The sequence below is a fragment of the Exophiala xenobiotica genome (assembly GCF_000835505.1).
Source record: "Exophiala xenobiotica strain CBS 118157 unplaced genomic scaffold supercont1.7, whole genome shotgun sequence".
NCBI lineage: Eukaryota > Fungi > Ascomycota > Eurotiomycetes > Chaetothyriales > Herpotrichiellaceae > Exophiala > Exophiala xenobiotica.
In genome coordinates this window covers 2,860,399-2,884,116 of record NW_013562488.1, presented here as the reverse complement: position 1 = coordinate 2,884,116, position 23,718 = coordinate 2,860,399, and the positions used below count along the sequence as shown (strand labels likewise).

The following is a 23,718-nucleotide window of genomic DNA, read 5'->3' as shown; positions in this document are numbered from 1 at the left end:
CGAGGGCATTGATCTTATCATGGCCACCTGAATCGAGATGTTTGGACGACGACCTAGGAAATAGAGGGATCCACATAACTCCGTCAACGACTCCGTCTTCTCCGTTAGCGCTGCTGGCCTATGCCGCCCTGAGCCTCGCTAGCCTTCGCCTGCATTCCCCGCCTGGTCGACATCCCCCACGATCCCCTCACCACTAACTCCGGATTCTTCGTCTGTCCGAATTTGCTAAAGGACATCATGATTCCCTATCTCCATCACCACGAACATGAGCCATCGTCTCGCTGAAATCTCTCGTCTCGACCTTGATCGACCCCCATGCCCGTCTTCGGCGGACCCAACGGCCAAGCTGGCCTGCGCAATACGAGGAAGCGGCGGCCCGTTTCCTGTATGCCCTGCCGGAACCGGAAGTACGTTACTGCGACTTAGCACCCTCGCAGTCCCCACGTCTCGAAGTCTACATGCTGACTTCTGAGCCCCAGATTGAGATGCGATCGGGATGTGCCTGCGTGTGGGAATTGTGTGAATCGTGGGGACATCACCGCGTGCTACTACTTCTCTCGCAAACCGGAGCCGCGTCCAAAGCAACCTCAGCCTGAACTGTCTAGCCTACCCGTCTCGGATAGTGGCCAGGCGCGAATTGATCACCTGGAGCAGCTGGTTCTCACGCTGCTGAAGGAAACCCGATCGAAGCAGAACCAGATCCATACTCCGTCAACCAGCATCGATGCCGACCATGACGAGAGTCTGGAGGACGCGAATGCCGACAGCGGTAGATGTGATGATGCCTCGGGACCGTCGGAGACGCAGACCACCACGCTTCGTGTGAGATCAGGGACCGTTATCAACATCAACTCCGACTACAAGGAACGTCTGTCCGTCGATGAAGCACAATGGGGTCTGTTGCTGAACGAGGTCGGCGGTTCTCTCAGTCTTTCAGATGATTTATCTAACATGGAGCGTAGATCGGCGAAGTTCGTTCACATCTCCATGCTCAGCGCAAGCATTATGAAGAACAAAACCAGATCATATCTCAGCTGTTCCGACGGACGTCTGGCGATCCAGGTCCGACGCTTCTTTTCGGTTCGGCCAAGAACTTGAGCCGACTGGAGATCCTGTCACAGCTCCCCTCCCGCTACAGCTGCGACGTTATGATCACGAGGTTCTTTGCCCATCTCTATCCCGCACTCCGTAAGTGTTGAGGTTGATGGGCTAGCCATACCAGCACTAATCTGAATAGATATCCTGCACCAAGCTTCTTTCCTGCGACAGGTTGGCAAATTCCTCGCCTTATCTGTGGCCTAGACTGACATTCTGCCCCCCAGTACGAACGCTTCTGGAACGACGAAAGCACGACCTCGATCGCGTGGGTCGCCATCTTATTTGGCACCCTGCGGATCGCCATGCTCGACTATCTCCGAGAAGGCGACGAACCTCAAGAGTTCCGGGGTAAATGTCGAGACCTCGCCAACACCTTCCGCAACCGTCTGACGGATTGTCTAATCCTGGCTGACTATACCCGCCCTCAAGACTTTCTCATCGAGGCTCTCGGTTTACACATTTATGGTGAGTACGTCTCCAGTAGGGACGCCAAATCGAGCGTTTGGGTCTTGGGTGGGATGGTCGCAAGGCTCGCCATGCGGATGGGCTATCACCAACAATCGCAACCTGGGTTAACACCGACTCCTTTCCAGGCAAGTCGCGAGCAATGTAAGAGTATTGGCACCACTGACCAACCATGACAGGTAGAGATGCGTCGACGAAACTGGGCTTATATCAGACAACTTGACATTATGATATCGTTCCAGCTTGGCCTGCCTTCTCTAATCGGGCTTCCCTTGCTCGAAGGCCCCTTCCCTCGCAATATCTATGATAACGAGGCCTTCGACGAGGACTGTACCTCATTGCCGCCGTCCCTTCCGGATTCTGAGCCCACCCAAGTCTCCTATCTAATCGCCAAGTCCAAACTAGTTTTTGGATTTGCGCGTGTTCTAGATGAGATTACCAGCTCCGAGGCGATGAGCTGGGAACGGGTTCTCGAACTGGATCGGGAGCTGAGGAATCTCTACCACAATGTGCCGGAATATTATAAGATTGGTCCGCTATCCAGCCAGGACTCGCTCGTGCTTGTCTCCGCACGATTTGTCCTGTCGAGCATCCACTACAAGTCCCTCTGTGTCCTCCACAGCCGATTCCTCGAGACTTCCAACATCGACGATCGATTCTCGTACTCCCGACGGGTCTGTCTAAGCTCTGCCATATCTATACTTCGCTTCCAGGCGATCCAAAATCAAAACATCCCGGTCGATGGCCGCCTGCGAAGCTTGACCCACTACCAAACCTCCCTCACGATCCATGACTACCTGCTAGCTGCGACCATCATCACCGCCGATCTGTGCTCTGGTCAACCCGCCCAAAGCACGGCCGGCCACAGAGCCGCGCCCGGCGTGTATACCAGGACGGAGATGATCAAGGCATTGAGTCTCAGCGCGCGCATCCACGCGTCGATGCGGGACCAGAGTGTCGAAGCATACAAGGCGGCCGACATCCTCGAGATGCTGGTGAAGAAATTCGAAAACGAGGGGCCGGGCGTCGTAAGGAGTCCGAGGAACAATACATCAAAAGTCCCTAAAGACTTCACGGTCGGGGCATGCGCGAGTCCCCAGGCGGTGCAGCAAACATTGCCTCGAGACTTCTCGGTCCCGTCGAAGGCGCCCTCCACGCCTGGCCTCAACAACACCACAACCTCGAGCAGTATCCGCTTCCACCGTCCACCGAATACGCAAGTTGCGCCTTCGCACGTCTCCGCCACTTCCCACCTCAACGGTGCGGCGTTCGAACGAGCCGAGCTGCCAGATCCGGAGCCTCTGGACGACCTCTCAACATGGATCGATGACCAGCAGATGTTTGCGACCTACGAATCGTCGGCCAACTGGATGACGCCGGAGATCTCTGCGGTAAGTCTCGTGTCAGTCTACATTATCTATCTAGTGCTAGAAAGTGGTTTGGCTAACGCATTCCACTGGTGCAGCCGGTCATGGAAGACGGCTCTGGCGATCTGATATTCACGGCCGCGAACCCGGTGGCCAACTACTCTACCGTTATGGCCCTGCACGACCCGATGTCCACACTGTGGAATTTTAGCCTGTGAGTCGAGACAGCACGGCACAGCGCCGGGAAATCCTACTCAATCCAGCGAGGGAAGCATGGCTTGAAGAAGACTATGAGAATATGATGGACACGGCGCGTTTGGGCATGCACATATACCGTTTGAACGACAATCACTTGGTCAAATCACTTTTCGCACGCGTGGGGTTGAGGTCATGTGAGTTTGGCCCTAGCCTGCACGACCAGAATGCCAAAAGTCCTCCAGAATACCACCCTGTAGTACATACAATCCATATGACACAGATGGGAATGTTGAACCGCAAGGTAACCTAGATGCATCGAGGGCGCGCCATGTACGGACGATGAATGTACCAGCGGCCGTCCAAGTCAAAAATGCGTGCACTCGCTCGGAAGACGTTCAAGAGAGATGGTCACTCATCCACCTCGACAGGAGATAGGCCAATTTTGCGACATAATGCTTGAGAACACGCATTTTGAAACATCACCAACAGACCCGGGAGTCTCGAAGACGTTACACGTGATAAGGGGCCTCAAGCCTTGCCACGTGATCCAGCCACGTGACTACAAGCTTGGCGAGTTTTTAACTTTAAACCTACGGCACAATCGCAGTCAGTCGTGGTGTTCCGTCCTTACGAACCTCCCCATATAATGGCCAGTACTCATGACCACTCCAATTTTGAACATGGCATCGTTGCTCAGAGTATCTCTGTGTAATTTGGTGCCCTGCAGAGACCAATCTCGAGCATGGCTGCATATGCCGTCTCACCCTCCGCTTCCATGACGACAGGAGGCATCCACTTGACGATTCTGGCCAAGTTGGAAAATTTTGCATTGAAAAGTTCTGCACGTGCGGTCCAGTGGGCTTTGCTCCCCGTGCTCAGGCCTGATGGGCCGTCTCTCCGCCTTCAATTGTTACGGTCTGATGCTGCAATTTGAGTTTTTGCCGTTATTATTTCTTTGTGCTTGGTTTGCTCTCATCTTGGAGACACCCCGAGCAACCCAGGGAGACCGAATCTCTCATTCCTGATTGTTGGTGGAAATTCGACCCCTAGGCAAGCACATCAACAGGGCACATTGACCGCGTACGTCCCAACACAGCTTCCTGGAGTCTTCACTGGATTCCGAAAGGGTCCCTCTTATGGCTTTGCTGGCCTGACAGTGTAACAAGTTCTTCCCCCAGATATCCCCGAGACCAACCGGTTATTTTGCACAACACCTCAAGACACCCATTGGGAACGACTCGCAATAACAAGATTCAATATGGCGCCTCAGACTTCTATTCCACCTGCGGCAAATGTGCTTGGTACAATCGGCACGGTTTTCTGGTGCGTCCAGCTCCTTCCTCAGATATATCGAAGCTACCGCACCAAGTCGACCGAAGGAGTACCGCCTGCCATGATGTTCCTGTGGTCGGCCAGCGGGGTGCCATTCGGGGCTTATGCAATCGTTCAAAACTTCAACATCCCCATCCAGATCCAGCCACAGTGTTTTTGTCTTTTCTGCCTTGTCAATTGGGGTCAATGCATGTACTACTCGAGGTATGCATGCCCGCATTCCCAGCACTAACACCGATCTCGGATACATTCCGTTTTTCACGATTTCAACAAACTAACCTGTCAAGCAGCAAATGGAAGGCAAGGAACGTCTTCCTGATCTGTACGGCCATCCTTGTGCTCGACGGAGGTCTTCAAGGACTTCTCGTCTGGCTCCTTCGCAAGGCCTACTACGAAAAGAATCTGGAATGGCCCTTGACATTGATAGGCGCACTAGCTTTCATCCTTCTTATCTCGGGATATATTCCCATACCTTTCGAGTTGATCAAGCGAAGAGGAAGGGTGGTTGGCATTGACTTTCTGTTCCTCATTATCGACTGGTTTGGAGCATTTTTCTCCTTGATGTCACTGGGTAAGTTCGCTCATTTTGGCTCTCACTAATAATGCACATTCTCACCGCGTGTCAGTGGCCCAAAATACTTTCGATCCTTTATTCGGGACATTGTACGCTTTGTGCGCGTTCCTGGAGATGTCTATGTTCGTCTCCCATGGTATCTGGCTCCTTCGGACTCGCCGTGTGCGGATGAAATGCAAGGAAGCTGGCTTGGAATTCGACTCGCATCCGGAAGCCCTGGAGTGGCAGAACAACGGATTCAGATTCCCTTGGAACCGCACGGCACCGGTTTCTAAAGATCAGGAATCGAGTCCTGATGTTGTCGTGTCCGAGCCCACTCAGAAAATTGCCTCGACTGCAACTGAGGACTGTGTATAAATACTTCTGACATTTCCTGATATTTACCCAGGTGTATTTAAACAGCTTGCTAGATAGCATGAAAATCTATGGAATGACGAACTCATACACGTCATAACGACCCTGGTATGAGACGGATACTACCTGAGCCCGGGAGGGCCCTTTGAGAACAGACCGTCTCACCCTGCATGTGTCGGGTGGCAGAACTGCTCGGCATACCTATCGTCCGAATTGCTGGGGTCTTCCCATGTACGGCATCCGGCCCAACGATGACAGCATCCCATTACGAGACGCACAGCTCTTCGTCACAGCATACCTCGCTGCCCCTTGCCGACCCTTTGATTCTGAGCCACGAGCTTGCCTACCCAGGTACCCACTCCTGCTCAAAGCTGCACAGCTAGGAAGCAGTAGTCGCAGCCCGGAAGCAGGGTAGAGACGCAACCAGAAAGCGACCGATAGCCAGCCTGGTCACGTGCCTCATTTATTGCAGGCCAAAGAGGATCGTCTACTCCATAGGCACGATGAATTCCTGTTATTTCCGATCATAACGATTCAAAGGGCAGCCTTCCGTCAGAGTCCTCACTGCCCACTCGTACCAAGTGCACCCAAGCCTTTCCGGCTTGATTGCGAGATGATCTGATGCTAGACTTGCTAACTTAGGCCGAACCCCCAGGCTTCTCCGCATCCGGACCGTGTAAGCGCGCATCCACCCCTTCTTTCTGATGCTGGGTGGGCACGGAAGAAATAGGTCCATGATGGGTCCGAAGTCCTGTTATCGGCCCGCAAGAATCTCTCGCCGAATTGCTCACGCCTAGTCGTTTTCGGCAGCAAGCGATCTCGGCCACTTGGATCTCGTGAGTTCGGAATCCTCCGTCTGTGCACATCACTCTCTTTGGATCATTTGCAAGCAGTCTGCTAACAATGTCTATATACTTCATAACAGCCTCGGATTCGACGGTCATGGCCCGGATTCGGGATAATCGTGGCTCGAAGTCTAGCGCAAGACTACACCATGTTCAAAACTTTACGCAAAAGGCCAGCAGCGACAGCCTTGCAGAACATCTCCGGCGTGGTCTCAACATCATCGAAACGGCACCTCAGCCTGCATGAGCACCAAGCACAAGGCTTGCTTGGAGAATATGGGATCGACGTCCCCCGTGGTAGGGCGGCGACTTCGGTAGAGGAAGTCGGAGCAGCAGTCACGGCTCTCGGAGGCAACGCCGTGTTGAAATCCCAGATCCTTGCTGGAGGCCGCGGGAAAGGATCTTTCGACAATGGGCTGAAGTCCGGCGTACACATTGTCTCGAGGTAAGGTTGTTCGTTGCGTCTCCATCCGAAGAGATGTGACTGACGTTTTGGCAAACAGTAAATCAGAAGCAGAGAAATTTGCATCCCGCATGCTTGGACACAAACTCGTCACCAAGCAAACCAGCTCCGAAGGTCTTCCAGTCAACCAGCTCTACGTGACGGAGAAAGTCGACATTGCGGATGAATACTACCTGGCCTTCACCGTCAGTCGCGAACACTATGCACCAGTCCTGCTCATGTGCAAGGGTGGAGGTACCGGCATCGAAGAACTTGCCGCGCGAAGCCCAGAGGAAGTGATCAACGTGCCTTTGAAGTACAGCGAAGGAATAACCGATGACATTGTTTCGACGGTTTGCCAGAAACTTGAACTTGGCCACGAGAGGCACGCTGAGGTCAAGGACTTGCTGTCCAACCTGTACAGAGTGTTCCGCGAGCGCGACGCCACCCTTCTGGAGATCAATCCTTTGGTTCAAAACCGCAAGAGCCGCCAGCTCATGTGTGCCGACACCAAATTGACAGTCGACAATGCCGCAGCGCACCGACAAGGCGAGGTTTTCCAGCTTAGAGACTTGTCTCAAGAAAAGCCTATAGAGCTCGAAGCCGAGAAGCACGGGCTGGTGTATATCCAGCTCGAGGGCAGTATCGGGTGCCTCGTGAACGGCGCGGGTCTGGCGATGGCCACCAATGATGCCGTCGCTCATTTCGGTGGGAAATGTGCCAATTTCCTGGACGGCGGAGGTCAGGCAGATGTCGCCCGGATGGTCAAGGCTTTCGAACTCATCCTGAGCGACCAGAATGTCAACACGATATTGGTCAACATCTATGGAGGTGAGTACCACGTGGAACGAACCATGGGGTAGGAACGGGGATGATCTGACTGTCTGGCGCGTGCAGGTATCATTCGCTGCGATATGATCGCCGAGGCCGTCATTGCCGCCGCTCAGCATTTCGGAGACGTGCCGGTCGTGGTGCGTTTGCAGGGCACCAACGCCGAGCAAGGTCAACAGATGGTTCGTCATCTCACTCTTTGAACCCGTTAGCAGTGGTGATTGACCGTCTTTAGATCGCAAAGTCGGGCCTGAAACTCTTCGCCGAGTCTGAGTTTGATGGTGCTGTCAAGAAGGCCATTGAGCTTTCCAACCGAGCGACGACGAGAACCCAGGACTCTTCCACTTCTCAAGCAGCGCAAAAGTCTCCGCCAAACAACTATGTCCCCTCGAATGTGTCGATCGGCCGGAAAGCGCTCAGAGCTTTTTCTACCTCGTCCTTCTCCAGCAGCATTCTGAAGGAGCCACGAGCATCCACATCCGTCTTGGCAACTCGGCAGCAGAGTCGCCCATTCCGCAGCTCATCACGCAGAGTTGCTTCCTACAATGAATCCATCCCCAATCTCGCAATCAATCAGAACACCCGCGTTATGTATCAGGGTTTCACCGGCCGTGCGGTATGTGTTTCTCGAATGAAGCCCCCAATCGTCTTCCATGTCTTCAATGCAGTTCTACGCAAAGGACAATCTTAACACTTTTATGACACCACACAGGCCAGCAGGAACGCCGTAGAGGCTATCAAATATGGAACGAACATCGTCGGCGGCGTCTCACGGTCCCAGAAGTCCAGCTCAGGCAAGCACACCGATGCCAGCCTCGCGAGTCTCCCGGTATTCAGCACCGTCCGCCAAGCAGTCGATGAGATCAAGCCCGATGCAAGCGCGGTGTTTATTCCCGCGCAATTCGCCGCAGATGCCATCATCGAATCCATCGAAGCCGAAGTTCCCCTGATCGTTTCTGTGGCCGAGCACATCCCCGTGCACGATATGCTGCGGGTGCAGGAAGTGTTGCGCACACAATCGAAGTCGAGACTCGTTGGGCCCAATTGTCCGGGCATCATCTCGCCCGTGAACGCTTGCAAGATTGGCATCATGCCTCATCTACAGTACGCGCCGGGCATCGTGGGCATCGCATCGAAGTCAGGGACGTTGTCATACGAGGCTGTGGGGTCGACCACGAAAGCTGGGCTCGGCCAGTCCCTTTGCGTTGGCGTAGGGGGCGATCTGTTGCCAGGCACGAGTCTATTGGATGCGGTGACTGCTATGATTGAGGACCCCGCAACGAAGGGAATTGTGTTGCTGGGCGAGATCGGTGGGGACGCTGAGATCAGAGCGGCGGCGTTATTGAAGCAGTATCGCGAAGGGGAGATCAAGGCCGGGCGCAAGCCGAAGCCGGTGGTGGGTATGGTCACGGGCCGTACGGCGCCGAAGGGGAGGACCATGGGTCATGCGGGCGCGATCGCAGGTGGTGGGAGCAGCGTGACGGCCGAGGATAAGGTCAAGGCGATGCAGGATGCGGGTATTGTGGTGCCGGTGCATCCTGGTGAGATTGGACCTGTGATGAAGGAGTTGTTGAGGCATGCTGAGATTACCTGGTAATTGAGCGGGCTGGACCCTTTACTGTAGTACTACGCCACGTACTCCGTAAGATACCTTAGTATATATGCTGAGGGCCATTTTGGTTCCACTGTTGGGATGGATTTAGGATGCACTTGGTAGGAATTTGGGATGAATTCGGGTTGAGCTGGCGCATGGCATGGTTGGCATCAGGTTGAGAGTACGTACCTAGGTACCTTAGTACTCACGAAGTACTGTACGGTGTTCGCTCAGCCGAGACCAAATGCATCGGCATTCGCATCAAATGTTTGCTCGAAAATGGTGTCAGTGGGTAGCCAACTCCAGCTTGCCTCCCCTGCTAGCCAACTGTCGAATAATACCTCTGCCTGATCTACAGCCTGACCAAGTCCAGATGATGAGTTGTAACAAGACGGTGTTTCGATGGTCGACTGATTATTGGTGTATGCTTTATTCAACATTTCTGCTTGCCTCGTCTTACGCTTCTGGAGTCCTTGTATAAGAGTCTGCGCTGTTTGAACAACCTCGCCTGCAAGGTGAGTAGGGAACGTGTTGTAGACAAGGCTCAAGACTGAGAATGTCTCTTCAACCATCGATAAGCTGTCGTCCGTGTCCATTGCCAAAAGAACCATCAGCGACTGGAACGGTGTTGACAAGAGACGTTCCACCACGCCTGCCGTTGGGGTACAAGACTACGTATGGCAGAGAGCCCAGTCTTTATAATTGATAGCAAGATCGTGCTTTCCGGCAACCCCAGCGTGTCCTGGTATAAATGCAAATGTCTGCGGAACAGGTGTATGGTGACATCAGTTTTCAGGAGAATGAAGATCATAGGTTCTCCAGGTAGATCTTGAAGGGTTGACAGTATGTTCATTCTCGCTTCTTGAGTCAAGGAGGACTCTATTCGGACCATGATGGCGGTCAATTTCGCCAATTTGGAAGTTGACTCGAACTTGGGTTCTGTTCCACCTTGCAGAATAACTCGAGAGCGGCCATATTCCGCAGATATGATCATGTTGATGAAGACAGCGCATTCAAACAGGTCTGAGCGTGATGAGGTGAGCTCTGGGATAAATTCTGTCGAGTCCCCGGTGATGATTTCAACATCTTCCAGGTTCACGTGGAGACCAATCGCCTCGGCGACATGCATCGTGGAACAGGATGAGTACCATGATAGATGTGGGCGTGTAGTCAATCTTAGGTATAACGTGCGTAGAGCCCAGCCGGCTATCTGCGTCAAAGATACTCTTCCAGGTGCATATGCGCATCCGATATCCAAGACCTGTTTGGCATGCTCGACTAGCGAGCTTTCGACTGGAGACGGTTTGTCGGCAAAAAATGATCCGAGTGCCACGACTCCACAGACAACTGCTTCGATATCTTGGAGGAGGTCTTTCTTTGCCGTCCAGTATTGGGCACATTGGTCAAGGAATTTCTGCTGATCGATGAAATGATAAATTGGATCCACCAATTCGAAGAAGATGTGGCTGTAGAAAGACAGATCTTGGAATGTGAGCAGTCGACACACAGCCGGTGCGATGAACGCCGTCGGCTCAAGTCGCGTGTTGACGTTCCTACCGATATCAGCGAGGCTACGCGACAGGACACTGGAAGGACAGGGCCTGGGTTTTGGAAATGGGCGGCTCACCACCCATAAGAATGGAAGCGTATGTGCTTTGATAAGTTCATGGTCCGGCCCAGCCTGCGAGGAAGGAGAATGCTGCTATGAGCATTTGAGTATCGACCCTTCACTGTGTCCACAGTCGGCCGAAATTTGGCTGACCTAATCTCATGATTTTCAGGTCCCTTCTCGGGACCATCATTGTTCGATTGCTGCGATAGTCGAACAGATCCTGATGCTTCCGCGACTTCATGCGTGCCAACATGAAGTTGATTGAGATCAGTAGTTTTGCTGTTATCACTTTCGAGCCTTGATGTCTGTTCCTCGACGTTGCCGGGTGCGCCGCTAAGATATTGGCAAGGATAAGAGTAGCCAATGCATTGCGCGCAGGGAAGACGGCCATTACACTTCCTACGGCGACGCCGACAGGACTCGCATGCTTGCCTAGTCCGGACACGGCGCTTGATACCTCCTTCTGCTCTTTCAAGATGTCCGGCTCGCAGCCGTGAAGGTGGAGATTGAGAGGGAGGTGCCATCTGACAAGCATCACGCGCATGGGTGTAGCGCTATTGATGAAGATGGTGCGCCGCTAACGAAGAAGTCAGGAAGAAGAAGTAACCATGAAGTCGGAGTTATCAGGAACAGGCTAAAGACAAGCGACACGTGACCTGGCTTAGCAGCCGATGCAGCCTTCCTCGTGCAAGGCTGAAGCCGGGAGACACGGAATTTTTCGGAGCAATCGGGCGAGTACTACTAGTACTACTATACTAAGGTACGGTACCAAGTGAACAAATCATCTACCGCTTTTCTTTTAGACCTTGTATCATAGCAGCTCTATGAATTTCAGGGCATTCGGGGTCGCTCCCCTCAGCCACTCTTAGTTCCACTACTCATTCTACAAGTCTTTAATCTTTCCCCTATATTATTAGCTACACCCTGCAATTGGTCGTCCTCGGTCCCCAGTTTGGCGTAAAGATCTGGTGAGGAGTCTAGTGCCCCCAAGAGAACGATTTTCAGTGTCCGATGGAAGAAGCGCATGAAAGACACCGAAATAAGCTCCGGGACAGGAGGTCTGATCTCCGTCTGAACGTGGTCAAGAGCATTGACCCACGATTCTAAGGAGCCCAACAGGGCCGTCTTCTCGGCTAGCAGTCGAAGAGCGGCTCCTATCGATTCGACTTGCGACACTTTGTCGAGGAATTCAAGCGTCGATGCCGCGATCCTTGTGATCCCTCTCCGCATATCGGGCGCGATCGAACACACAGGCACCGTCGTCCCGCTCATGTCGGCTGTTGCTGGAGGATCCGCGAACTTACACGGTGCAGCAAACAGCTTGATGATGAATACATCCAGGAGAGGTAGTTGGTCATGCTGTGCTGGCACCAAATCATTCGCGGCAACAAAACCTGGCCTTGCCCGGTACTCGTGCATGATCCTGAGTCCTCGAACCATATGCTGGGCCATAGCAGCGTAATTGCCCCGCAATTGCTCGATGCTGATGAAGATCTCACAGCAAAGTAATGCCGACTTCAACCCGCTTGAACCCGGAGATAACAAGTTTGTCGCAAGACCTCCCAAAGCCATACAGTATTGCTGGACGCCATAGTCATAGCTTCGGGTCTGCTGCGCGATAGACGCTGGAACGTCTCCGGACGTCTCGAGATCTTCCCGAAGAGCTCTGAGAGACATGACTGCGTGTCGTATAGGCGGATCAGTCAAGCTGGCTTGGAGGAGTTGTCTTGCTTCTTCGTCACAGCCCAGATTCACGTCGAACATGGTTTTGGTTGAGAAGTAACGATTGAGCAGGTCGATATCTTGAGGGGCGATCTCAGTCAACGTGGGCCGGATGGCTGGCAAACCATCTCTTGATTTGATGCCACCAGCATTGGCATTTTGGATGGGTGGACTGGTGAAAAATCTAAAGGGAGACTCGTAGCCGTCGCAAGTACGACCAGTGTCGACACATTTTTGGCAAAACGGCTTGTTCTCGTCGCATTTGACCTTCCTGATTCTATTGCTATGTCAGCACAACTATTGAAGATCTAGCCAGCCGGGTGTACACTGGTGATGGGATATACTGACCTGCAGGTTGCACAACCGGTTTTTACCTTCGTTCTAGATTGGATGTTCCGATTGCGGTGGACAAGGCTTCTGGCCATGGGTGGGCGGACATGGGACAACTTCGCTTGTCGCGCAATACCTTAGAGGTGAGAGGAAGAATCGTAGCAGGCAAGAAATCCGAGCAGGTGAATCAAAATAATGCAGCTTGATTCATGACCGGCACCATGAGGAAGGGAAGTCGGTGTCGGCGACTATCTCTCCCGAGTCACCCCCCGGGGCGCCAACACTAGCTCGATTGGGTAGCGAGAGCGAACCCACCAACCATGGATGCGATTCAGGGACCTTCATCCTTCATCCTCCTATCAGGCTACCAGCACACGCCACATTCCTGCAATTGACACGATTATCGTCGTCGCTTCTCGAGGCCCAAATGTCTCAATATAAGCTGGGTGGCCCCCTGATCTCTGTCGAAATGACTCCAAGCACTTGCACATGTCGAAGCTCATCACGAATAGCCAACTACTGCACCGGTCGAAAATGGCAGCTTTCATTCTATATGGCTCTCGTGGTTCGACCAACACCGATCGTATTCGTCTGACTCTCGCCGAAGGTGGCTTCATCTATTACGACCTCGTGCCTCTCAACCTTCAAAAAGGGGAGCAGAAGGTGCGTGAACCATTTCTCTTGGAAGGCCCGACGCTGGTTCTCCTGGCCCGAGCAAATTGTGTTCGCTAACACCCTCTGCACCCAGTCCGAGGAAAACATGAAACGTCACCCATGGGGTAAAGTACCCAACATAACTTTCCCCGGAGGATTCGCTCTCTACGAGAGTCGCGCAATTTGCAAATACCTGGCAAGGAAGTACTCCATTCCACTTTTACCGCCGGACGCGGACCTCGAGGCTGCGGCGCTGTTCGACCAGGCAGAGTCGGTAGAAATGCTCTACTTCGCCGAGCCTGCTGGTCGAATCGTCTACGAGAAATTCGTCAAGAAATTCAGGGGGCTTCCTCCCGATGACGCCGTGGTCTCGGATGCACTGCGGTCGGTCGAGCTGTTTTTCGACGTTGCAGAACGTCTCCTAGAGGACAAAGACTACATGGCTGGAAAGAACTTCACCCTCACGGATATCTACTACATTCCACTGATCCAAAGACTTTTCGTGTGCGGCTACGGACATTTTATCCTCAGTCGCAGAGCTGTGAGTGCTTGGTGGGACCGCTGCGTGAATAGGCCCGCCATAAAGGAGATGTTGGCCGCTGACAAGGAGGCTACAGCGGCTGCTAGTAAATAGGACAAAGTAGAGGTAGCATGAATGCTGGAAAATCATTCATTCTAGGTCTCATGGTGCGCCGCGATGTCCAGAACAACGCTTAGCTCGTCACCCAAGCAATGCCCTCTCATTATACAGTACATATGTGTGGGGGCCCGAGGAAATGAAAGATCTAGGGACTTTCAATGTATGTAAAGTAGTTGGAAGCTGCAAATCTGAAAGGTCCTGTACAGGACCTGAGGTAAGTTGACTGTTTTGGCTTCCTTGCTATTGGGATACCAAACCTTATCAGTGTGGCGGCGGATCGCAACCTGCGGCAGCTGGATCCGGTCCCGGTTGCAAACAATTGTTCCGTTGAGCCGCAGGGACGATGAGGCTAAGGATGACATCCATCAGAAGCTCTGGCCAGTTGCGGTAAAGGACATTGGGCATGTCGTTTGGAGCGAACCCATAACAAGTAATATCAATGAACTTCATACCCGGGCATGGCACAAGCGGAGAGCAGTGGATGATCGACGCAACGTCGAAGTGAGATGTCCCAGTGATACTTCCCATCCCGTGTCGCCTGCATGTTATCATCAGTCCTAGCGACTTCCTGCCGCTGAACCGGCCATACCGGCGCCCATAGCGGCCAAAGGAGGATTCAAAGTTATGACACCAGCCGCCATTGTACCAAGCCCTGCGAGAACACCCAGTATTGAAATAATACTCCCTTTATTGGAGTTTCGCTGTTCCCGTTGCTGTTCCACTTCAAACCTCCTCCTTTCCAGTTCCCTCACCTTCTCGGCGTATCGCTCCTGCTCTTGCACAATGCTAGCTTCGAGGTCTTTCTGTCGTTGTCTAGGCCTCTCTGCCTCCGCTCTTCTTTCATCACTCTGGCGTTGTGCTTCCCTGATCTGATCGGCGAACTGAGTTTCTACCGCAGCCAAGTTCGCCTTTTCCCTCTGTCCGATCTCGGATTGGGCTCTCCTATGTTGATTATTCATGTCCTGCTTTCTCGACCTCTTGACCCGCTGCAGTATCCTGAAGGCTCTTGTCTTGGTCTACCATTTCTTTCTGTATGTCAAGTACTATCTTAGATTCAAGTTCAATGATCAGAGCAATGATGGCTTCTGCCGACGCTTTGTCATCGGTGTGTCGGGCGACTTTGCTGCCACGCCGCGCCATCAAGCCCCTTTTGAGAAAGTAACGATGCCGGCGAGTTCTATGTTACGTTTGTAGGTTTGAGCCATAAAGAACGCCACGTCTTTGAGCACGTCCGTATCAGTTCGGTTAGTGTCGTCAAATCCTGGTGTGTCAATGAGGTATACCCGTCGCGAGTTTTGGTAGAGAGAAAGCTGTTTATTCCGACCTCCATGGTGCCTGCGCTGCTGTTAGAACACATCCACCTCTGCACCAACACTTGGTAAGTACCGACATGACGTCAAATCGTGTCCGATATGCACAACACTCTCCACGAGGTGGGATATAAATGTGCTTTTGCCCGACCCAGTGATACCCATCACGGCGATCACTAGATCGTTCGGGCTGCATGATAATCAGCGTCGGCTCTCACCCAAGTTCACATCTGCCGTTACTCACGAAAGGGTCGTGAACGGTCCGCCATCGATTGTGCTCATGTTTGTCATTTGCTATATCCTCGCGTGAAACTTTCCCTGGTTACGGTGTCAGCCCTTTCAAGCAGCTTCTTCTCGAGTTCGCGACCTGTCTGAAAGGGGGCAAGGTGCCTAAAGCAGCCAATGTGTTGGACGTGGTTAAATCTGCTGGCGAGTGACCGCCTGCTACTGGCAATTTTTTCAGCAGAGGGGCCACGGTGGAATCTGTTTTTCTGGCGATCTGCGAGAAGTGCTATGGAGCAGGACGAGTGGGCGGGAGATGGAAATCATCAGGACGTATTCAGCGAACAAATCGCAAAGCTACCTGAATGTAGGAACGACCACGAATTTGGCTCTGTCAGCGGTATGTGCGGGTACATGCGCATTTCTGTCGGTGCAGTGGTTGGCAATGGTCTTGATGAGGACGGCGACATTGTCGATTCGTTGTTGTAGCCGCCTCTCGAGATGGTGTGACGTTCGACTGGGATATGATGAGAAACAAGGCAGGGCACATACCTTAGATGTATTGATATCCGATCCACCCTGTTTGAAGGGGAGAGAGTGTTAGCGTCCTGGGGAGGCCCCTGAGGTTACTTTCCCTGCAACTTGCGTCGAAATGCAGAGTGGGAAATAATTGTGCTTAAAGTAGAGATCAGCCTTGCAATGGTCGATGATGTACCAAGGGCTCAGCGAACAAATTCTAGTAATTGGAATTATCAGCTTGTAGAGCTCAGTTACATATAGGAGTTGCAGGCGTGAAAGATATAGGCGAGGCTAAGCTAGGCCATGATGGCCCTCACCAGCCAAGTCCTCGGTGGTAAGATAATCCATTCCTCGGCAGCGAGTGCTAGTAATCACAAATTGCCTACTGCCAGATCAGGTATTGTTGGCGACACCAGAAAAAATTCCATAACCATTCACGGCCTCACATCTGATTAGAAAATATGTCATTGGTAATCAGGACTCTTACTGAATTTGCTGGACGGATTCGGACGATCATGCCCGCTGAGCAATATCAAACTCGACCTCCGGCATGGAGATAACACCTAAGCAATACTAGATTACTACCTCAAAGACCAGGCACAATGGACAAGTATATAAGGAGCATCGGCAGTCGTAGAGCAAAAAAGGCTGCTCAGACCGACTGAACGGATACAGTCAAGGGCAACCCCTACTCGTACCTCGGATCCACTTCATTTTAACCAACGAAAAGGCTCTAGATCAACATGAGTTCAGAAGGACTAGTGAGAAACATCGTTGTCTTTGGAGTAAGGCGCTCTTCCCAATCATCACCACCATATGATCCGCTGTATTAAGACATAGGTATCCAGGCCGGCGGCACCAATATTGGCCACCACGTCGTAAAAGCACTCGCGGCCAAGCCCGAGTCGTTCAACGTCTCCATCATCGCTCGCAAATCAACCAAGTCGACATTCCCGGACGGTGTGGAAGTGCAGTACATCAACGACGCCCTCCGGTACGATGACCTCGTCAACGCCATGCGAGGCGCCGACGCGGTGGTCTCGGCCGTTGGTCCGACGACCTTATCGCAGTGGGAGAGAAACTGATCGACGCTGCCATCGAGGCCAAGGTCAAGCGCTTCCTACCCTCGGAATATGGCCTCAACAACACCCACCCTGCAGCCAGAGCGCTTTGTCCCCTCTTCGATGCCAAGGGTCGGATAGTCGAGATTCTCAAAAGCAAGGAGCCAACCGGCCTCACGTGGACGGCTGTACCAACCGGGTTATGGTTGGATTGGTAAGTCTCTTCCTCTTCCCTAGTTTCTAGTACTGGGTACAGTCTGGTATCCCAATTGCCAACGGACAACGCCAAGTTCGAATATTCTTCGTTAATCAAAAATGAAACAGGGCACTCGATCCAGCCATCTGCTTCGCCGATATCAATATCAAAACGCACACAGCGACAATCTGGGGTACAGGCGAGCACACCTTGTCGTGGAGTACCTTGCCCTGGGCCGCAGAGGGCATTGCCCAGATCCTACTCTCTCCTCCTTCCAAGACCGCCAATAAAGTGCCGATCCGTGCGTTTGAGGCGTCTCAGAACGACGTGCTCGCGGCACTCGAGAAGATCCAGAGCGTCAAGTACGAGATCACCAAGCACTTTGATGCGGAAGAGGTGATTGCAAAGGCGCAGGGCTCGTGGCACGAAAACAAGGATATGCCGTCTGCACTGTGGCTCGTCAAGGTTGGGATGTTCCTTGATGGGTACGGGAGTGATCTGGTCCATGAGGCAATCGCACAAGTTGGGAATGAGTATTTGGATCTGCCGGAGTTGGAGATGGAAGCCGTGATTGAGCAGGCGGTCAAGGTATGGTCATAAGAAAGGCTAGGGGACTAGAAGGACGGCGCGTCTCCGTGCGTAGACTCCGCACCTATATCAGGCATAGGGAAATCAAGGGGGATTTTGGAATCTCAGCCCAGATATCTGAGCAAAATCGAGTATCAGGGTGACTTGTGTATTCACTCCCTTTCGAGTCAACTTCTCTCATCTTGCGGTGCTGACTAGGCTCAGCAGCAGGCTCTGATGAAGGCGACAACATCATTTGGCCTTGTTTTTTGCTGTTGTCATCTGCCCCATCCGCATGCATCATGTCAGCCCGTGTTTCAAGCACCAACACTCCAGCTCAATCTCCTTTCAAGCACCAAGGTTAGGTTGCATTAGCAACCTGAACAGCCTCGCTATCACCCGCTCCTGCCCAATGGCGCCGCTCAGCAGCCCGTCCCTCCCATAGGAGTGTCGTTCAAGCCGTCTGCCAGCTCAGTCGCCTGTCTTTCCTGTTCCATGATGATGTCCAACCAGCCTCTCAGATCTTGCACATTCGCACTCACTTTCCTCAAGCATGTTTGGGCGATCATCAGCTTCAGTCGTTCCCCTGTCTCGCGTTGCATCTTGTAGCTCATGTAAGACATGCATAGATGGCGGAAATCTTCCTCCATTGCCTCCTGCGCCTCACTGACCTTCTCATTGATTTGGTTCAACACCAGACCTTCTTTTTCAAATCCAGCAAACCTCTCCTCCAGTTTGGACAGTTCTCCGTTCAGGATCTCGACGCCAGTCTTGTAAGAGCTCACCACCCGTGCAAGACACTTGTTCAACGACGACCTTGTGCTCTCATCGCACTCCAGGAGCTTGGGCTTGAGTGACTGGTGCCAATGATCCCGCCGACGCCTCATGAAGTGGAAATACTTAATGAACGGCTCGCGAGTCATCATTGCAGAAGCTTGCCAAGTCTGGGTCAATAGTGCTGGTACTTGGGCCTCGAGCAGCATTTTCTGAACAGTAGTATCCACCTTTGGGCAGAGGTCGCGTAGGAGACGGACGAGGTCTTCTCGGACTTTGTACACAGCCAGGCTACCGCGGATCTGAATGTACATGACCATAGCGTCTCGTACGAGCTCTGTTGGTTGGTAGACGACGTCGTGCAGCATGTCCGGGAGGTACGTCACCGATGCAGATGCATCAACGAACAACTTGCCATCCTTTCTTCTCGGCACTGGCATGACTAGATCATCAAGAATTGCTTCGGCATCGTAGGCAATGTCCCTGAAAGTCTTGGTGAAGGCATGATCTATTTTCTGGTGTCGTGGTATTTGTTTTCGTAGAAGACGGCGTCGTTGAGGGTCTTCGTGTATTCGGGATCGTCTTCGTAGCGATCCATACTGAAATTCAAGGCTGAGGCGATTTAGTCAGCTTGCTGTGCTTGAAGTCGAGCAATCACAGGCTTACTCCAAGAATGGTTGCTGCTGCTAGATTGGTCGTGTGCTCAAGGAAGTATCAGCTTCACAGATTGAGGTTGGGATTGGGTAATTGGATAACAGAGCAGAGTAGGTCGGTGAACCACTTGCCGTGCTTGCAATCGAGCTGTTGTACGCGTTATTGAGAATTTGTGGATGTGAGCAGATCAATCGTCTAAATAAGTAGGCACCTCAGAGAGCACGGGTCGGCCTCTAGCTTGCAGCACTCTTGCAGTGCTTGCAGAGCTTGCAGTGCTTGCAGAGCTTGCAGTGCTTGCAGAGCTTGCAGTGCTTGCAACCGAGTTGTTGTAAGTATTGTTGAAACCGCGTGGATGGGCGTGGATCGGTCGGATGAAGGAATATGTAGAGAGAGCAAGTTGGTCTCTGGTCTCCAGTGGTTGCAATGGAGCTGTGGTCCAGCATTATGGAAAATTCGTGGATGCGAGTAGATCAGTCGATTGAAGAAGTACCCCGAACGTCCATAATTAAGGCAGTAAGAACATGTAAAGCACGACGACTATGTCGGTAATGCACCGTTTGGTAGCTTTCAGTGCTTGCAGTGCCCGCGTTGCCTGCTGCGCGAGGGTCTTAGCTTGATCTTCATCGTTTTGATATGTTGTCTGATCGAGTGGCAGTGGCGCATCGCACTATGCTGAGGAGCCGGAAAAAAGGGGCTCCATGACACTTGGCTTCCGATGGCATGCATAGAGGACTCTCTATACATGACCCAACTCGCTTGCAGAGCTTGCAATATGGTCAGTCAGCGTCAATATAGTGGAACAAATCAATGACGGTCTTTTTCACGCTTTCGAATCTGGTAATTTGCGCTTTGGAGTGTACAAAGGCGGCCACCAGGGAATGCTGATGTGCACATTGAGGATAGAGCCTGGAAGCTGTGAAACAGTCAGTGAGGTTTACTGAACCCCGAAAATTGACATATTTGGGGATGGTTCTCAATGCCACCACTGCACATCCTACGGCGAGGGGGTTGTGTGGCTCAGTGGGTTCTTCCTTGGAGATTTCCATGATGTCTTGTATTGATCTTGTCGTGTATGTGGGCGTGGGAAAGTTGCACACAAGTCAAAGGAGCTTGCAGTGCTTGCAATGATCCACTCGATCTCAAGTGAGTTGTTTCTCAGGGAAAATGGGCACCAGAGAGATCTTGATACCAGGCTGGGTAAGAGAAAGATGCATGAAAGTTCATCGCCAAGCGAGATGCCGCTGACCGCAGTGAAGTACCGCTATATTGAATCGAAGCTGGCAGCATATATTGACGCTGGCTGAGCAAATTGCAAGCGCTGCAAGCGAGTTGAGTCATGTATAGAGTCACCCAAAGCTGCCAGAATTGAGTACTTGAGACTGTTCGTCATTGACTTGATCCAGAAGGACGAAACCATTCGAGTAAATCAAACATCAAAATTGTCTGGCTTGACTGACAATTGAACTACGGGTCGACGTGGACATGGTGGAAAAGATTCTCGCTGCGGCCGCACCAAAAGATATTCCATGAGCTGTGTATCCTAGTTGATCGGGTTCATGAAACCTCTCTCGATAATGTCATTGGGCCGCAGGGGGTATGAGGGGGTGATAGCAGGGCTGTCCAGGTTGCTCATGCAACCTAACCTTGGCGCTGGAAAGGATATTGAGCTGAGTGTTGGTGCTTGAAACACGGGCTGAAATGATGCATGCGGATGGGGCGGATCATAGCAGCAAAGACAGGCCAGACGTCTGATCCTTAGCGCCGCATGCTTCATGTAAGGCTGAGTTCTAAAAAATGATCAACGATGCTAGGTTCTAAAACCGATAAGAATGACTCCTTTGACACAAACGCAACTGCAGTATTTATGGTGCGCAGGTGATAACAAACCTCGAGACGCGAATGGGCCAAGCCATAATGGGACCGGATCTGTGTACTACTAGTACTAGTTGCAGTATTTGCCCTGAGTTGCTTCAATTTACCCCTTCGAATATACACGGTACGGTCATCCAGCATTTCGATGACAAAGTCCACCGGCCTGACTCGAACCACTCGTGGACGGTGACTGTACACGAACTCCAGCTGGGATCTTCCTTTGGACGCCCCGCATCTACCACTTGCCTGACAGTCTTGAGTTCCCTGGTTTCTCCCTATCAATCTGACCACCGCATCTTATCGGACAGCCTTCTCATCATGCATGACGCTTTCACTTCTCTTGATCTCGGCTTGGTGGGTGATCTCCTGGAGTCTGTTCTCCAGGTCGTGGCTGGCATAGCTATCTTTCGTGGTTCCGACAACGATCCAGGGTGCGTGGGTGAACAGGTAGTTCATCTCTTCGAGAGGACGGCGGGCGGTCTCCGGGAGAAGCAGCCAGAAGAAGATGGCGTTGGTGAAGTTGCAAATCTATGTTGTTGTCAGTTGAGAAGATTCGAGAAGCTGCTGCCAGAATGAAATAGGCTTACAATGAACAGGAAATAGAAGCGATAGCCAATGTTCTGTAAAATTCAATCGTCAGTAAGGCTTTCCATACTCAAGGAAGGGTTGGAGGTGTTTGGGCCGAGAGGGATAAAGGACTCTACTCACAGTCATGGCAATAGGCGTGACTTGGCCCTGGAAAAAGTTAGTAAGGTCAACAGGAGAGAAGGAGCCGGATCAAGTACGTACAATCATAGTGTTGAAAGCAAAGCTGGTCATGGTCGCGATACTGACACCCTTGCTTCGAGTATGAGTGTCGAAGACCTCGGCGGGAATGATCCAACTCAAAGGACCGCAAGTGCAGCTGAAGGAGAAATTGTACAGCCAGGTCATGATGATGAAGCCCCATTGAGCGCCAGTGTTGGTGGATATGCCAGGCGGGAACTTTGCAAGGAGGATCGTGGCGATAATGAACGTGACCATATTACCAAGGTTGCCCAATATGAGAGGCCAACGACGGCCAGTCTTGTCGATGAAGAGGATGGTGCAGAACTGAGCGATCAGTGCAATGATCGAGTTGATACCCTGATATTTGAGTGTGTCGTTGCCGGAGATACCAATCTGTCCATAGATTGTGACCGAATAGTATTGGATTGCAGAAACACCCGTCATCTGGATTGATGCTTGCAAGGCACAGCACAGGAAAAGTCTCCGAAAAGAGGAGGCGGATCGGAAGAGCTCGAGATAAGACTTGGCTTCGTTGTCGTGCTCGTAGGCAATCGAGGCTTGGATTTGTTCGTACTCTGCCATGACCCAGGGGTCTTGTTCGTTGCCATGCGCGTGGAGCTGGGCCAGGACCTTGAGGGCTTCGTCCGGTTTGTTGTGGTCCATAAGCCATCTGGGACTCTCTGGGAACATGAAGATAAGAAGACCGAGGAAGACGGCTGGTATAATCTGCAGACCGAGGGGCACTCGCCATTGTGCGCTGTTGTTGGCAATATGGACGTAAGTCGCCCACGAGATCCAGGAGGCCACCAAGGCGCCCACGCCTAGCATAAATTGCTGGAGAGCCGTCACACGCCCGCGGATAGATGGATGAGCCAGCTCAGCCTGGTACATAGGCACGATCATCACAAGGAAACCGACACCAAGGCCGGCCAAGAATCGTCCGGACCAAAGATAGTGAATGCTTTCTGCACCAGTCTGTAGGCCACCACCCAGACAGAAGATCACGGCTCCGATTACGATCGTCATACGACGTCCAAGGTAGTCACCACTGATACCGGCAAGGCCTGCGCCGAAGAACGCGCCCGTGGTGAACATGGACACAACAAGACCGGATTGCGTGTCATCTGGGTGGAATTTCCCCTTGAAGGTAGAACTGGCCACAACTTCCGCAATCACACCAAGATCATAACCGTAGAGGTATGAGCCCAGGGAGGCGAAAACGCACACGAGAAACTGGTACCACTTGGGTGGTAGCGCCATGGTGGGCTGTTGGAAGGCAAATAGTTGAGGCTGGCACAAGAGATGGATAAAGCGATGTTGACAAGACGGAGCACGTCCTGAAGAACAATGAGCTTCGAAATTCGGCGGACGTGAGGCCTAGATATGCGTTTTTCTGAGATATTGCTCAACCGCAACGATCTACCGGGTGTCGTCAAACCACGTTTAAACTCCCGCAGCTTTTCCCACAAGAGTTACATCCCCGCAAAGTGGCATCAAGTCGACAGCGGAGGCGCAGACTAGCACAGTAAAGGTGCGCATGATCCAAGAAGCTCCCACGAATCTCCAGGGTGAGCGATGGGAGGATGTCCAGAGGAAGGTAACGCTGTCTTTGCGATGGATCTTCGTAGCGAAAAAGAAAGCTCCGGCGGAGGAGCCATCAACCCGAAACAGAAGTATTCCGGCGTTGGAAGTCGTCGTCCTGGCGGAAATACGACTG

The 23,718-nt window shown here is 52.3% G+C and overlaps 10 protein-coding genes across 10 annotated transcripts; 5 read left to right on the top strand and 5 right to left on the bottom strand.

The window, feature by feature from the left end:
- Positions 1–315: 315 nt before the first annotated feature.
- On the top strand, positions 316–3,148 carry PV05_11764 (uncharacterized protein; the record flags this gene model as incomplete). The annotated part of the gene is made up of 7 exons (XM_013455278.1): positions 316–407; positions 480–912; positions 963–1,188; positions 1,238–1,269; positions 1,323–1,695; positions 1,747–2,954; positions 3,029–3,148. The coding sequence occupies 7 exons, from the start codon at positions 316–318 to the stop codon at positions 3,146–3,148; spliced, it is 2,484 nt and encodes an 827-aa protein (XP_013310732.1).
- A 951-nt stretch (positions 3,149–4,099) lies between these two features.
- Positions 4,100–5,391, top strand: PV05_11763 (uncharacterized protein; the record flags this gene model as incomplete). The annotated part of the gene is made up of 4 exons (XM_013455277.1): positions 4,100–4,208; positions 4,295–4,664; positions 4,751–5,031; positions 5,087–5,391. Exons 2-4 carry the CDS (start codon positions 4,387–4,389, stop codon positions 5,389–5,391), a joined length of 864 nt encoding a protein of 287 aa, XP_013310731.1. The 5' UTR covers positions 4,100–4,208; positions 4,295–4,386.
- A 942-nt stretch (positions 5,392–6,333) lies between these two features.
- On the top strand, positions 6,334–9,308 carry PV05_11762 (uncharacterized protein). The gene is made up of 5 exons (XM_013455276.1): positions 6,334–6,678; positions 6,737–7,506; positions 7,573–7,688; positions 7,742–8,122; positions 8,219–9,308. The coding sequence occupies exons 1-5, from the start codon at positions 6,383–6,385 to the stop codon at positions 9,101–9,103; spliced, it is 2,448 nt and encodes an 815-aa protein (XP_013310730.1). The 5' UTR covers positions 6,334–6,382; the 3' UTR covers positions 9,104–9,308.
- PV05_11761 (uncharacterized protein) lies at positions 7,114–11,284 on the bottom strand. The gene is made up of 2 exons (XM_013455275.1): positions 10,728–11,284; positions 7,114–10,653 (listed from the first exon to the last, which is right to left on the bottom strand). Exons 1-2 carry the CDS (start codon positions 11,234–11,236, stop codon positions 9,711–9,713), a joined length of 1,452 nt encoding a protein of 483 aa, XP_013310729.1. The 5' UTR covers positions 11,237–11,284; the 3' UTR covers positions 7,114–9,710.
- Positions 11,285–11,518: 234 nt separating this feature from the next.
- PV05_11759 (uncharacterized protein) lies at positions 11,519–14,052 on the top strand (the record flags this gene model as incomplete). The annotated part of the gene is made up of 2 exons (XM_013455273.1): positions 11,519–13,427; positions 13,513–14,052. Exons 1-2 carry the CDS (start codon positions 13,254–13,256, stop codon positions 14,050–14,052), a joined length of 714 nt encoding a protein of 237 aa, XP_013310727.1. The 5' UTR covers positions 11,519–13,253.
- On the bottom strand, positions 11,568–12,476 carry PV05_11760 (uncharacterized protein; the record flags this gene model as incomplete). Its single annotated transcript, XM_013455274.1, has 1 exon — positions 11,568–12,476. One exon carries the CDS (start codon positions 12,474–12,476, stop codon positions 11,568–11,570), a length of 909 nt encoding a protein of 302 aa, XP_013310728.1.
- A 563-nt stretch (positions 14,053–14,615) lies between the features above and the next one.
- On the bottom strand, positions 14,616–15,017 carry PV05_11758 (uncharacterized protein; the record flags this gene model as incomplete). Its single annotated transcript, XM_013455272.1, has 1 exon — positions 14,616–15,017. One exon carries the CDS (start codon positions 15,015–15,017, stop codon positions 14,616–14,618), a length of 402 nt encoding a protein of 133 aa, XP_013310726.1.
- A 1,835-nt stretch (positions 15,018–16,852) lies between these two features.
- On the top strand, positions 16,853–17,966 carry PV05_11757 (uncharacterized protein; the record flags this gene model as incomplete). The annotated part of the gene is made up of 4 exons (XM_013455271.1): positions 16,853–16,894; positions 16,958–17,155; positions 17,218–17,384; positions 17,495–17,966. 4 exons carry the CDS (start codon positions 16,853–16,855, stop codon positions 17,964–17,966), a joined length of 879 nt encoding a protein of 292 aa, XP_013310725.1.
- Positions 17,967–18,355: 389 nt separating this feature from the next.
- PV05_11756 (uncharacterized protein) lies at positions 18,356–19,147 on the bottom strand (the record flags this gene model as incomplete). The annotated part of the gene is made up of 1 exon (XM_013455270.1): positions 18,356–19,147. One exon carries the CDS (start codon positions 19,145–19,147, stop codon positions 18,356–18,358), a length of 792 nt encoding a protein of 263 aa, XP_013310724.1.
- Positions 19,148–21,456: 2,309 nt separating this feature from the next.
- Positions 21,457–23,261, bottom strand: PV05_11755 (uncharacterized protein; the record flags this gene model as incomplete). Its single annotated transcript, XM_013455269.1, has 4 exons — positions 21,457–21,761; positions 21,821–21,853; positions 21,942–21,968; positions 22,023–23,261. The coding sequence occupies 4 exons, from the start codon at positions 23,259–23,261 to the stop codon at positions 21,531–21,533; spliced, it is 1,530 nt and encodes a 509-aa protein (XP_013310723.1). The 3' UTR covers positions 21,457–21,530.
- Between the last annotated feature and the right edge of the window lie 457 nt (positions 23,262–23,718).